The sequence below is a fragment of the Setaria viridis genome, chromosome 1, assembly GCF_005286985.2.
Source record: "Setaria viridis chromosome 1, Setaria_viridis_v4.0, whole genome shotgun sequence".
Classification (NCBI taxonomy): Eukaryota; Viridiplantae; Streptophyta; class Magnoliopsida; order Poales; family Poaceae; genus Setaria; species Setaria viridis.
Window position 1 is genome coordinate 9,478,159 of NC_048263.2, and position 14,476 is coordinate 9,492,634.

At 45.1% G+C, this 14,476-nt stretch overlaps 2 protein-coding genes across 4 annotated transcripts; one reads left to right on the plus strand and one right to left on the minus strand.

Moving 5' to 3' along the window:
* Positions 1 to 3,045: 3,045 nt before the first annotated feature.
* On the minus strand, positions 3,046 to 4,010 carry LOC117864894 (peptidyl-prolyl cis-trans isomerase). Its single transcript, XM_034748964.2, has one exon. The coding sequence runs from the start codon at positions 3,896 to 3,898 to the stop codon at positions 3,374 to 3,376; it is 525 nt and encodes a 174-aa protein (XP_034604855.1). The 5' UTR covers positions 3,899 to 4,010; the 3' UTR covers positions 3,046 to 3,373.
* A 1,880-nt stretch (positions 4,011 to 5,890) lies between these two features.
* On the plus strand, positions 5,891 to 11,481 carry LOC117864922 (uncharacterized). Of its 3 annotated transcripts, none has more exons than XM_034748993.2 (8): positions 5,891 to 6,226; positions 7,705 to 7,910; positions 8,010 to 8,400; positions 8,488 to 8,695; positions 9,108 to 9,215; positions 9,354 to 9,476; positions 9,567 to 9,630; positions 10,760 to 11,481. In XM_034748993.2, exons 1-8 carry the CDS (start codon positions 5,991 to 5,993, stop codon positions 10,828 to 10,830), a joined length of 1,407 nt encoding a protein of 468 aa, XP_034604884.1. In that variant the 5' UTR covers positions 5,891 to 5,990; the 3' UTR covers positions 10,831 to 11,481. The 3 variants fall into 3 exon arrangements, with proteins under 3 accessions (XP_034604884.1, XP_034604890.1, XP_034604895.1); XM_034748999.2 differs by having other exon boundaries at positions 6,071 to 6,226; positions 7,695 to 7,910; XM_034749004.2 differs by having other exon boundaries at positions 6,071 to 6,226; positions 7,716 to 7,910.
* The last annotated feature ends 2,995 nt before the right edge of the window (positions 11,482 to 14,476 follow it).

Sequence of the window (14,476 nt, forward strand, 5' to 3'; positions counted from 1 at the left end):
CCCATTTGGTGAAACAACAGCCGACCCAAAGCCCTTTTTCCTTTTTGTCTGATTTTGTGGGTTAATCCGGTTAGTTTTGGTTGGCAGTTGGCACTGAGCCACTGCCTGCTAAAACGACTCGCGTCACACCGGAGACGTGCCGCGACGATGCACAAGTCGTAACAGTCCGACGCGTGCGTGTTCATAAGCTAAAATGGGCGCCTAGCCAGGCTCGCAACAGGGACGTCAAGGAGAACGACGGGTCGTCTCTTCTAGAAGGCAGCAACTGGTTGCAGCAAATCTACCTACCTACCTCTCTGCCTCTTGGATGGGGGCGTTTGGTGGACGGTGGTGGTAGTATTGTCACTGGAGCAGTAACTTTTTAGTACTTGAAAAAGAAACTGACTGGAGTAGTTAGTTTTTGTGCTCTTGGCAGGTGCCGTGTTTCAGTGGTTGCAAGTTGCAGGCAGCAAAAATACAGCAGGCTGCCGCGCACGGGCAAGCCGGGCCGGACCGGACCCCAACCCCGACCACGAGCTTCCACAGCATTTGCCCCACCACGCACGGTGCGGAGAGAGACTAATGGTGGGACCCAAGCAACCGTCCGAAGGAAAGTACTACCATGGAACTGTTAATGCATGTGGGACTAGAGAACTGTTACTGTGCGTGGGTTTATGTTTTGACGCTCAAATGTATAGACGCAGTGTTAAACTCTAGAATGCTAAACTCTATTGCCATGTTGAATGTTCGGATGCTAATTAGGAGGATTAAACATGAGCTAATTAGAAAACTAATTGCGGAATCCGTGCTAATTCGCGAGACGAATCTATTAAACCTAATTAATCCATCATTAGTAAATGGTTACTGTAGCACCACGTTATCAAATCATGAACTAATTAGACTTAATAGATTAATCTTATGAATTAGACTCCATATGTGCAATTAGTTTTGTAATTAGTCTATGTTTAATACTCCTAATTAACAATCAAAACATCCAGCGGCTGTTGTAACGGATTCTTCGAGGAGGAGCTCAGATCCGGGCATCCGGCAAGGATGAGCACTCCGGGCAGATCTTGACCTTCCCCGTCCTTCTATGGAGGGAGGCTAGTCACCACAGTGTTGTCCGGAGAGAATAGGGCTCACCTCGACCAGAATAGGGCTCACCTCGACCTGCTATCTCCACAGTGGCGCGTGGGGAAGACCGAGGAACCCGCCTCCATGGATCCAGATGCTGGGATCAGGTCGCCATCGCGACCGCTGGCAACTCCCTGTGCGCCGGCGCCGCAGGCTCGAGGAGAGAGATGGGGGAGGGGGGCGACGTTGAAAAAACGGAGAGAGAGAGGATTCGGCCTCCTCCGGTGCGCCGCCGCTGCCAGTCGCCGCCGGCCGTTGGAATGAGGGCAAAGAGAAAGAGAGAGAACGAATGAGGGGGAGAGAGCCGGTGAAACAGACAAGTCAATACGTCATTAAGGAAATAATAATTACCTTAGGTGGTGTTTGGATCCAAAGTTCACGAACTAAAATTTAGCTCCTAAAATTTAGTTTTGCTGGGGTGTTTGGATCCATGGGCTAAATTTTAGTCCTCATCAAACAATGACTGTTTTGCCCTCCCTCCTCCTCCTCTCCCTCTCTCTCCTCTCCCCTTCACCGCTGCTCCTCGGCGTGGGCGGCAAGGGTGGTGTGGCCCGCCGCCGCCGCACCCCGAGCCGCGGCGGCCGGGTCCCTGAGGTACTTGCGCTTGGTGTCGGACAGCCTGGTGAGCTCGGCGACGACAGTCGCGTCCGCAGACTGGATCGCCTCCGCGTCGTAGGGGAACTGCGCGAGCTGCAGCTGCGCGTACGCGGCTAGAGGAGGCGGGGGGCCGGAGGCGGCGCGGCCGGCCGGAGGGCGCGGGGGGCGGAGGAGGCGGCGGGCGTGTGGGAGGCGGAGGAGAGAGGAAGTGCGGGAGGGGCAAGGCACGGAGGCGGAGGAGAGAGGAAAGGGGGCAGGGGTGGAATTTGTGGTCCAGGTTCACTTTTAGCTCCTTTTAGGCCTCTTTGGGGGCTAAAATTTAGCTCCAAAAATTTAGCTATTTGTCACTTTTAGCCCTCCTGTTTGGATCCCAAGAGCTAAATTTTGGACTAAGTGCAGAGCTAAATTTTAACCCTTGGATCCAAACAGGCCCTTGTTAATGTTTCTACCCTCACTTTAGTTCTCACCATCGATCTTAAATCTAACGGTAACTGCAGATCACCTCCCCGGTAGAGAAGCTCCGGAAGGGATTTTCGCGGGATGCCCCCAATCTTTTCTTTATTACTACAAAGTAAAAAACAAATTGTTCCCCGTCCGTTAATCAGAGCAGATCAGAGCAGGGTCAGGGAGCAATATTATTATCAGGTAAACTCTTCGCTGCAAAGTGCTCCAAACTTTAAAAGTGAGCTTAATAAAATACCCCAACGAACTGGAGTCCGTCCGGCTCGGCCGTAGCGTCGGTCAGGCGCTTTCTGTACTTTCAGAAAGAGGAGCACATCGAAATCGTTGTATTCAGAAAGAAACGATATCATGAGGTGGGGGAACAACGATGGCCTTGGTAAATGGTAACAAGAGGAACACTGGAAATTCAGAGTACAGTGACTACTCCCTCACTGAATATGGAATATGGTCACCTGAACAATGCCATGCGAGGATCACTGTTATCTTCACCTGATGGAGCAAAAATGAATTACGGTACAGCTACTGCCACCGCCGTACCTACAGGAAAAACAATATGATATGCGACTGCCTGTACTAACTGCAGTAACAAATTCGGCTCGGCCGTTACAGACAGCCACTGCTTGTACTTTCAGGAGCCAAAACAGATAAGGAGTCAATCACTTTCCTCCGGGTGCGATTACAGTTTCTTCAGAGTAACTGTCGGTCAGATAAGTGGCTGCTTTGATCGATAAGATAAGCACAACCATTCAATCGTGTTTTTAAACAGAGCAGCTGATGATGAACAATTGAACAGAGTTCAAGTCCCTTCTTTTCTTTATTCCCCAAGCTAACAACTTCAGTAGGACTCAATCGCAGTTGATAACAGACAAGAAATTGCCAAGCAAATTCGAGGCCAAATTTCATTCAGTTCTCGTAGCATCATCATCAATTCATCAGCATACCACATAGTAGTAATAACGAGCAGAAATTAGGCGGAGACACCATCCCATCACCCATTGGATTCGCAGATCCACCACCTAATAAAACCCTAGAGACACACCACCAGCACAGCACACGATTAACGACTCGACACGACGCGATTCAGAGATCACCGTCATCTTATTCATCGCGAAGCGGGAGCGGATGGGAGGAGGGGGGACGGAGGGATACAATCAATACAGGACTCGACGACGGGGGATGGAGGGCGGCAGCACCAGCAGATCTAGGCGAGCTGGCCGCAGTCTGCGATCTTGACGGCCTTGGCGGTGGTGCCGCTGCGTGACCCGACCTTCTCGATGGCCTTGACGACGTCGAGGCCATCGACGACCTGCCCGAAGACGACGTGCTTGCCGTCGAGCCAGGGGCAGGGCACGGTGCAGATGAAGAACTGGGAGCCGTTGGTGTTGGGCCCGGCGTTGGCCATGGAGAGCACCCCGGGTCCCGTGTGCTTGCGCACGAACTTCTCGTCGGCGAACTTGGCGCCGTAGATGGACTCGCCGCCGGTGCCGTTGCCGTCGGTGAAGTCGCCGCCCTGGCACATGAAGTCGGGGATGACGCGGTGGAACGTGGAGCCCTTGTAGTGGAGCGGCTTGCCCTTCTTCCCCACGCCCTTCTCCCCCGTGCACAGCGCCCGGAAGTTCTCCGCCGTCTTGGGCACCTCGTGCGCGTACAGCTCCATCACGATGCGACCCGCCGGGGCGTCGCCGATGGTCATGTCGAAGAACACGCGCGGGTTCGCCGAGGCCATGGGTGGGGAGGCGGTGGGGATCGAGGAGGAGGGGTTTAGGGATTTGTTGGGGCAGAAGGAAATCCTCTGGCTTTGGTTGATGCTGTGGGGATGTCTGTGATCTGGGAAGGGGAGAACCGGGGCGGTTAAATAGCCAACTCGGAGGTCGGAAATCCATGGCGGGGGGCGGATGGGCCGTCGGATGCGGACGCGTGATGGGATCGGGCGGTGGGAGGGCTAACCTGGGGGCCGAGGCGGTGGGGTTAGGAGAACCGGGGTTTAGGGCCTCTGGTTAGCGGAGGGGGAGCACGTGACGCTCCCGGCCCGCCGCGGCCGCCCCGCCGCTGACGAGGCCGGCCCGGCCGGGCGCTGGGAGGCTGGTGACGAGAGGGTGGGCCGGGTGTAGGTGGGCCGGTCTTGTCAGCGGGATGCGGTAGCGGCGGGCTGCGTGCGTGTGGGCTTTGGATTCTTTCGTGGGGCGGTAACTGCGGTGGGTGGGTGGGTAACTCGGGTTGGGTTAAGGACCGAGACCTCGGGTTGGTTGGCTGACCCACGGATATTTGTCTGTATGGGTCGGTGGACATGGTCCAGGGGAACCGGCCCGTATCAGGCGCAGCTGCGCTTGGGCTAGCGGTGCGCGGTGCATGGGCGGTGTTCACGGACGTGGCTGCGTGGTAGGGAGAGAGAGAGAGAGAGGGAAGGGGATATGCCGCGTGCCGGTGGGCGAGATATTCCCGGCGGGGAGGGGCGCGCACGCACGCGGACGGCATGTGGCGCTCCGCTTGGAATCCACGCGACCTGGATCGGATCGGAACAGACAAGCCAGGAGGAGGTTCCTCCGGCCCATGGCCCAAGCATCCACCGTATGCGTCATCGGCATGGAAACCTCGGCGAGAAGAACACGAAGAAGGCTCTGCTTACACGCGAAGGATTTCCAAAAGTTTTCTAAAGATATAGTGCTGCACATCGGTCTCGTGAGATATACTTTGGGTTCCAAAATGTCGGTTTCTCAATCCAAATGCAAGTCAGCACTGGTTGTTTTCTAAAAACATACACATTGGTTGCTTTTTTCATTGTCTATTTTTGGATAAGTATAGGTGCACTGATCACATTTCCATCAGTTTAGTGCTCAGGCTTATGAGGTGCATTATCGGTCACCTGCATACAGATGCAACTCGACATCTCGCTTGCCTTTCCTTGCTCGTGTTCCCAACGCGTTTGCGCCGTTGCGTCAAGATTCCGAAGCATAATTGCAAATGGCGTTTGGCGTCGGCAATTCCATTCTCACTTGTGAAGCGGACATTTTTCTGATGCCCATATCTCCAGGAGTATTTCTTTTTCATGTTCATATATCCCCGGAACAAGAATACCTGCCTGCCTCACTGCCTGGCTGTTCAATCAATCGAGTGGAAATGGAATCACGGGATGCTAAAGGTGTGGCAGCGGCGTAACGTGTCTTAATTTTATTGTATTTTGATTATAAGATAATATAATCTAGTAAGCTAAGTGCATACATGTGGCAAGGTAGCGAGCTCCCTGTGATTCCAATTGCCATCTTCTCAGGCTAGAGAGAAGCCTTCAAAATACCATCTTCATCATGGAGATGAAGAAGATGCCACATGGAGACGGCGACGGCAACGGCGACTTTGTTTGAATAGAATTAACACAGTTGGTTAATTGAGTAGTATAGGAGGGTGATCACCTCACGGTCAATTCATTTCCAAATGTATGCTCAAAACTGAACCCAATAAACTATTACGACAGGACACGGTTATAGTTTTGGGTCAATTTTTGGAACAGATTTGATAGAGAATCCAAATCTAAGCAAAGTTTTATGTGCTGCGCAACGAGGCCAACGACAGAATTCACATGGAAATGAAGAATGGGCCAGACGAGGCTCCGCAATGTAGATGTGGGCCTAGTCTCCAAAGCACGCTAAGGCCCACGTGCAAGTTTGAGAGGCCCAGAAAATCGAGTGCTACTACACCACCATTCGCTAGCCGCTCGCCGGCTCGTCGCCCGCCCGCCCGTCGTCCGACGACGTCAGGGTTTGCGCCTCTCCCTTCCTCGAGGCCGCCGCTCCTCGCCGGCGTCCGGCGCTCTCCACCAAGCGATGGGCGGCGGAAGGAAGCGGCGGAGGCGCGACGGCTCGGATGCGCCTTCCATCCACCCGCGGAACCGGTACGCCGCCGCCGCGCCGGACTTCGCAGCGCTGGCGGAGCTCTACCCTTCCTTCCGCCCCTTCGTCTCCGTCTCCGAGCGCGGCCACGCGTCCGTAGACTTCACCGACTTCTCCGCCACGCGGGAGCTCACGCGCGTGCTCCTCCTCCACGACCATGGCGTTAACTGGTGGGTGCCACTGGCTACTCCTTCAGCCCTTTCACTGAACCCTAACCTATTCCCTATGCCGAATTTGCTGCTGACTGCAACTGTTTGCTCCAATTTGCTAATGATCCCTGAAAGCAACAAGTACTGTGATGCATGAAGGTTGAATTTCTTCAATTTTATCTGCTTCCAGTACTTGTGCCCAATTCTGGTTTTACAAATACCGATGTTACTCTTTGAAGTGATAACAGAGGGCGATTTTTTTTTAATGTTTTGGTTTAAAATTCAGTATCCGGTTACCACTACCTATTTCTTAAAAACGAAACTGGAAGAGATCTCCTAGGCTGTTCTGCAGCGGTGCCCACAATAAAATAAAAGATGCTGATGCTATGTTTTGAAACTTCTCATAGTTGTCAGATATGACTAAATTGTAAATTGTCTTAACCACGTTATCCATGCTTGTTGCATTGTGCTATACTCCATAGTATTTGGCAAAATAGCCATTCTAGTCCCTGAACTTTGCACCTAGGGTCAAGTCCATCCCTCAACTTCCAGAATGGCCAATCTAGTCCCTCAACTTTTGTTTTTGGATCAAACATGTCCTTGTGATGATATGAGGCTCCATATTACCATGAAACTAATGCGAAAAGTCCTTTTTCCCCTTGACTCCTTCTTCCCCTCCTTATTTTTCTCTGTATATTTATTATCCAAAATAAGTATGAGCATAGAGCAGAGCTTTGTACAGGCCAAGGTGGGCAGTGCCCCCTGAATTTTGCATGTCCATTTAGATAGTAGATGAAACTAGTCTTTGACACGTGTTATATTGTATACTGTACATACATTAAGTTGTGTATATATATGATGAAAAAATATGAGTACATACATTTTTCATATCAAAATTTAATTCGTATGAGCACATGCATGATTTTAAAGAGTACGAGTACATACATTTTTTTAGAAACTATATTTTATGTCAGTTAAAAAATATATTGCTGTGAGTACTTATCAAGGGAGTATGAGCATATACATACATGTATGACCTACACGAGCCAAGGGTAAAATGGACTTTTCAATTAGTCTCATATAAGATATAGCACCACATCAGCACAAGGATGAGTTTGACCCGAAAATGAAAGTTGAGGGACTAAATTGACCTATCCAAAAGTTGAGGGATGAACTCTACCCTTGGTGTAAAGTTCTGGGACCAAAATGCCTATTTTGCCATAGTATTTCATTATGCTTCTTATGCACATTTTTTGTGCTTAGACATTTCAGTAAATTTTCTCACTGCTCTTAAAGGGTAGGCTGTTTGATGTAGAAATACTTGCTGTATGACCAAAATGCAAGTAACCTTGCTTGCAGAAATTATTAGCTAAAAATAAGAAATGTTTGTTTAAAAGTGTGCATGTGTGCACACTGTTTGCTTGGTGAGGTACTTTTCATGCAATATGGTTTATGCCAGACCATTGTTTAAACATGATGTTAATCTTAGCTTCTGTTAGGTGGATTCCAGATGGACAGCTTTGCCCTACTGTTCCAAACAGGTCCAACTACATTCACTGGATTGAGGATCTTCTCTCCTCAAATCTGATACCGCCAATACCCAGCTCAAGTGGGATGGTTAGGGGCTTTGACATAGGAACTGGTGCCAATTGCATTTACCCTCTCCTTGGAGCATCTTTACTGGGATGGAGCTTTGTTGGATCTGGTGTGTTTTTGAGCTTCTGCACTACAAGTTCTGTTAACCATTGGCTAGTTAAATTTTGAAGATGTTAACCACAAGTGTGCAACTGCCTTTCATTTGTAGATGTGACTGATGTTGGTCTCGAATGGGCTAAGAAGAATGTGGAGAGCAACCCACACCTAGCAGAGCTAATTGAGATCAGAAATGCAAATGCAGCGTCCTTCTCCTCTGAATCTGAAGCTATTGTCAAGGAAGCTGAGACTGAGAACATCTTGGAGCCTGTGGAGGATGCAGAGATGCAAAAGCCACCTGTCCTTGTGGGTGTTGTAAAGGAGAATGAGAGCTTTGATTTCTGTATGTGCAATCCTCCATTCTTTGAGAGCATAGAGGAAGCTGGTCTTAACCCAAAAACATCATGTGGTGGGACAGTTAAAGAGATGGTTTGCCCTGGTGGCGAGCTGGCCTTTGTAACACGTATTATTGAAGACAGTGTTTCCCTTAAGAACTCTTTCAGGTGATTCAAAGCTTTCCCTACAATGGCAATGCATGTTATGTTTTTGTGTTCATCTGTTTATGACGGCTTTGCTATTTTGTTATTTAGGTGGTTTACATCGATGGTTGGCAGAAAAGCAAACTTAAAGTTATTGATGTCAAAAGCTCGCGAGGCTGGGGCCTCAGTCGTGAAAACTACTGAATTCGTGCAAGGTCATACAGCTAGATGGGGTCTTGCTTGGTCATTCATTGCTCCAGGAAATAAGGTCCTCAGATCTAGTACTCCAGCAAAAAACCACCATTCCTTTATGCTTCAGGTTGGTGTCATGTCACCTTTTGTCCCTTTACCATGTGTATGTCGTTCGGATCAATAAATTGCCCAATAACACTCATTGACCCCAAAAAAAATCTTCTGCTCAAATTTGCACTGTATTTTGGCTACAACTGGTACAGTCATAAGGTACATTACAATATCTGTTCTTCAAAGCTCCGGGTATCCACACTTTCGCATGCTCGAGATGTTTAGATTGTTTTGTTACTTATTTTGCCTAGTTAATTTGCAATAAGGTTGAAGTAAACTTATTGACTAAGCTCATTCATAAACCTTCCTGTTTACTTCCCATATTTCTTGTTGGCTATCTTTATGTCAGAATTATTGCTAGTCTATTACTTTATTTGCACTTTATCTAACCTCTGTTTTCAAATCTCTATTTGACATAATGAAATCAGGGCCTTCGACGTGAACATGGAGCATTCCAAGTTCTGAAGTCAACTGAGGCTTTTTTTATAGCTTCTAAGCTGTCATGCAAAATTGATACATTGTCTTTTTCTGTCGATGTAAGCTTCTTTGTTAATATGACACCAATTCAATTTCTTAAATTTTATCAGAACAGAGATGCGTACACTGTTCTCCTTGAGATCTGTAACTTTTGCATGTCGTTGTCGTGTTAATACTTGCATGAAATATTTGTTTAGGTCACGTTGTCGGATGAGCAGACTGAGGCTGCAATATTGCATGGTGATGATTATGCTGGATCTCTAGAAAACAGCTCTGCAAAGTTACAAAGTGTTGTTAAGGGAATATCCTTTCGCATTACGGTATGTTGACTGCAAATTAAGTGTCTGATACTTGGGTTAATTTTCTTGTTAAAAGTAATTTATCAGTGATCTTTTTTTCTCCTCGTGTAGGTGTTTGAACAAATTCCTGGGACCCTCGTAATTAAAGGTTCATTATTGAATAAAGCATTATCAGGTACTCCCATGGTCTCTAGGTGACTATTGGCATATGTCATGATCTTTTGAATTCTGAAACACCTTTATCTGATTGCTTTAATATATGACATGTATCTATGCTCTCGGTCTTCTTGTAGTTTCATGTGTAACTATTAGACATATCCAATCCAGCTCAAATAGCGCTGTGCCTCCATTTTGATTGTGGAGCTGTTTGTCCTTCCCATCTACTGTATAGAGCAGTGGAATCAAATGAACAATCTAATATGCCTAATTCATGGCACATGTGATCTGGAATTTATTATGTTAATGATAGTAACCCTTGCATGTCTAGAATGATGACTTGCTTTTGTATTTGTAATTGATGCTTTTACTGCTCCATGTGCCCTCTATTATAATGAAATCTGTTGCACCAATAAGACGCCAAATGTACAGGCTGGCATATGAAAATACTGTAGCATGTCTGGTACAACTTTGCCAAGCTGTGCTGGGCCGATAGTCATGAAATGGTCCTGAAGAATAGTTGTCTATCCAGTAAAGAGGGAGTGGCAGTGGTACTGATGTCTGGCTGGCTCTTGCATATGGCTTGTCACTGGCTCTAGACAGACACTAGTGGCTAATCCCACGATGGAGACATAAATGACACTAGGTATCTTAGGGACCATTTTGAGATTGGGTGTTGGTCTGTAGGAGGCAGAGCCTGTAGTCCCGGATCATATGACATTTGGTTTTCAAGTCCTTTTGTTATCAACTGTCTATGTTATTGAGGATGCAATTATTCAGGTTGCAGAACGAAATTGACAAAACTGGAAAATAGGACAAGCCAGCTAAGTTCTCAAGCAACATCATTGTTTTTTTTTTCTTTTGTAATTATTCTTCTGTATTTGTTTCAGGAAGCTGAAACTGCTACATAATGCACTGTTCTCATGTGCTATGCATAGAGACGAGTCACAGAGATTACATTGAGCTCATAATTACTGTTATACCAATGGATTCTCTTAAGAACTTAAAATAGGACTCAGAAATTCTGAGCCGAACAACACTATGATATCTTAGCAGCGTTGTCTCTATTGCTTTTTAGTAAAGCACATAAGGGTTGGTTGGTTTTTTGTGGTGACAAGGACACTTATTTTCCTCTTTTTTCCCTGCAGGTACCTTCTCATCATTATTCTCTCAGCTGGAGGATACGTTAAGGATGGAATGTCTCAGTAAGGCGCGATAGTTCAAGATCCTTACGAATGCATCAGCTGCCTCTGCACTAATAAATCATTTGGATGCCAATGAACGTGCAAGACGAAATCATGAGACAACAACAGCTTAACCAGAAGCCACAAACAGAGATGCTGAGCTGTGATGGAAACTCGCACTTCACTGCGGAAGTCACTGTTGCTCACATCTTTACTTGATGTGCGCTGATAGCAAGGTTGTGAAAACACCAGGAACAGTGCCTGGTGTGCTTGCCTTATTTTCTTATCTGGATTTGGAGAACGACTTGACAACGGCCAAAACTGAGTCTTTGCTTTCAAGATCCTGCAACGGCACGCACGATAAAACCTTTGAACGGCATTGAGTAAGTGACAAAATAGAACATTGGTGATCCTATACAAACCCGATTCACTGTATTGCCTCCAGTTTTTTTTTTTACCGGCTTCCCAGGTCAATGACGAGGGACACGAACGACGTGCCGCGCAGAAATAGCCCTCCATCTATTTGGTTTGGAATTTGGAATTTATATTTTTATGGTTAAACGGAGCACACAATATTTATGCAATATCAAAGAGTGAACTTTGAAAAGTATCTTGTACATAAATTCATGCATGTATCGAGATGTTGTATTTTGTTTTTTTTGCTAGATTTAATTTTTTATTGGATACCTCTGGTTGTAACGAAGCCAACGAAAGCTAACTTAGAGGGTGTTTGGATACCAGGTGCTAAACTTTAGTCATGTTACATCGGATGTTTGAGCGCTAATTAAGAGGATTAAACATGAGCTAATTATAAAACTAATTGCAGAACCCCTATGCTAATTCGTCGAATCTATTAAGGCTAATAATCCATCATTAGCTAATGGTTACTGTAGCACCACGTTGTCAAATCATGGACTAATTAGGTTTAATAGATTCGTTTCGTGAATTAGACTCCATCTGTGCAATTAGTTTTGTAATTAGTCTATATTTAATACTTCTAATTAGTATCCAAACATATAATGTGATAAGTGCTAAACTTTAGCATGTGGGAGCCAGATAGGTCCTTATATTTTTATCATTTTTCTATGTTTCAGAGTGTCTGGGTGCATCATATAAGCCAAAGTGACATTCGATTTAATAGTTAACAAATTATCAATTTGTATCTCTATCACTTTCTATATTTTTGTTTCTATTTTGCAAAGTGGCAGTAAATTCTCAGTTTGCATCTCTATCATTTTTTACATCTTTATTTATATTACTTGTGGGTTGGATGGCGAGGTGATTTCGTTAAAGGTAGAGGGTTTTCTTAGGAAATTGCGTGAGGTCTGTGGACTGCGGGTTGTACTACGAAAAAAGTATAGGTTTTTTTAAAAAGATTGTGTGAGAGGCCTTGGATGGCAGATTCGATTCCGATGATGTTCGGGTTTTTTTTAAAGATTACCAGGGCTATTTGTATCTAGACTGCAGGTTGGATTTTGATAAAGTTTGAGATTTTTTTGAAAAATTTTCTGTTAGGCCTTTGGATGGGTGGTTCGATTTCGACAAAGTTTGGGGTGTTTTTTGAAAAATTGTCAGGCCTCCGTTCAATGACCTGAAGGTTGGATTTTGACAAAGTTTGGATTTTTTTAAAAAAATTATGGGGCCTTGGACTGCTGGTTCAATTTTGACAAAGTTCGGGATGTTTTTTTGAAAAATCACCATCCTCTGTTCGACGATCTGGTTGCGACCAGGTTCAAGTCACTAAAGATTCGAACTTGAGTAAATGGGACAGTGCAAGAGACTGCCGCATTGAAATTGATGAGTTTCTAAATTATGTTTGTTGGACAACGGTTGTTGTGTGCTGCCAGAGGCTAATGTAATTGTCCCTACGTTCGAAACCACAGCATTGTTCAACTGTAAGGCCTGATACATTTTGTTGTCCTATGTGGGTTTTTGCGCATCTCCATTCGTACCCATGATTCATGGGTTGTGAGAACTAGCCAACGTGATCTGTTAACTCAGATCCATTTGGATGACATACATGGTCTGTTTGGTTGAGCTCCATCTGATTCTAATTATCTATGGAAGTTGGTTCTCTAAGAGAAGCTACTCTTAAATTCTCGATCTGTTAACTCTAAGAGAGTCTAATTATCTGATTTTGTGGCTGAAAATGATTCTCTTTGATTCTCTAATATAAACTCTTAAATTCAGAATAGAAAATCACTTCACAGAATCAGGAGAAGCTACTTTTTCCAATTCCCAGCCTTTTAGTTCATTTCAGAGAATCACTTCTCTCTAAAAAGCTGTTTGGCAGAGCTCCTGCTGGATTCAGCAGAGAATTAGCTCTGAGAATTCTGCCAAACGCACCCATAAATTATGAGAATCTACAAAGAAGATAGTGATTATAACAATCTAGATTCAAAATAATAAAAAGCTAGTTTGTTTGGATTCTTGATTATAATCTGGATAGTGGGTGGGTTATAAAGGTAAAATGACTACAGTACCTCTAGCTTGTTCACCCTTCTATGAGTTGGACGGCAAAATCGTAATTTGCGATCCAAGAATCCCAAAAGAGTTAGGGACGAGGAGATTATGGATTATGGGTGGGGATTCTGGAATTCTACAACACAATCCAGTTTGTTTGGTTCAGATTCTGATTTTTTTTAATTCTGGATTATAGAATCCTTCGGATCCAAACGGCCCTTACACAGCTCATGAGGCTTCAACAAATGAAAAGGTTTCTCGCTATTTTTTAAGGTGAAAACGCCAGTGCTCTTTTTTGCCATTATTTTTTTAGAAAAAAAAAACCCTCAACCGTTTGGAGGGAAAAACAATATATCATCTTCAGCACCTCCACAAGAGCATGTTTCCGCATGTAGTTTGATGTTTGTTGCACGTCACTTTGGTTATCCCTTCCTCTTGTCCTTGTTATGTTATCTATTTTTGCCATTATATTTGTCAGTATTTCGACAAGCGCTAAAGATCGCGTGTTGAGGAGTATCCATCACCATCCCACCTAATGCTTAGCACACAACACTCTTGTGTAGCTGTGTTCGAATACTCTCACACTTTGTTAGAATTACACTCTTAGAAGGTACTCAAGATTACAAAGATAAAAGAAAGAGAAGCGACAATATAACTTGGTGTGGCGCTCCGCAAAAATTTCTACGGTTGTTTTTTACCATAAAAAAATTGAAATCCATGCTAATAGCACACCGTTAAGAATATTTTCATAATTATAAGACCTTTTATTTAGATAGCTTCCTCACATATAATTGATACTTAAAAGTGTCATCTTGTAGGCTATTTGATATCCTAGATGGAGTTTTATTTTACAACAGCGTTGACATTGTATCTAAGTAATCGTAACAAAACTGTATCACCTTTGTTATTGATGGTATCACCAAAATGAGAACCTAGATGTCATCGCGTAGGGTGAAATTGATTTGGAAACGCGGCACGACTTTTGTCTGGTCAGGTTGGATGATCAAGATGAGTTGCTTAGTATGCTATACCAAGGAATAGGAGAATACATGTAGTGCTGCATTTTTTTTTTAATCTACTACTACTAGATAGCAACATTTTTCACTTTTCTTTACCTGAAAGTACAATTATAATGTAATCATAGACAACAGAGTTAGAGTTTCTTCTCCCTGGACAGGACAAACAACAACAGGCCAGAATTCGTCACCGGAACCCATA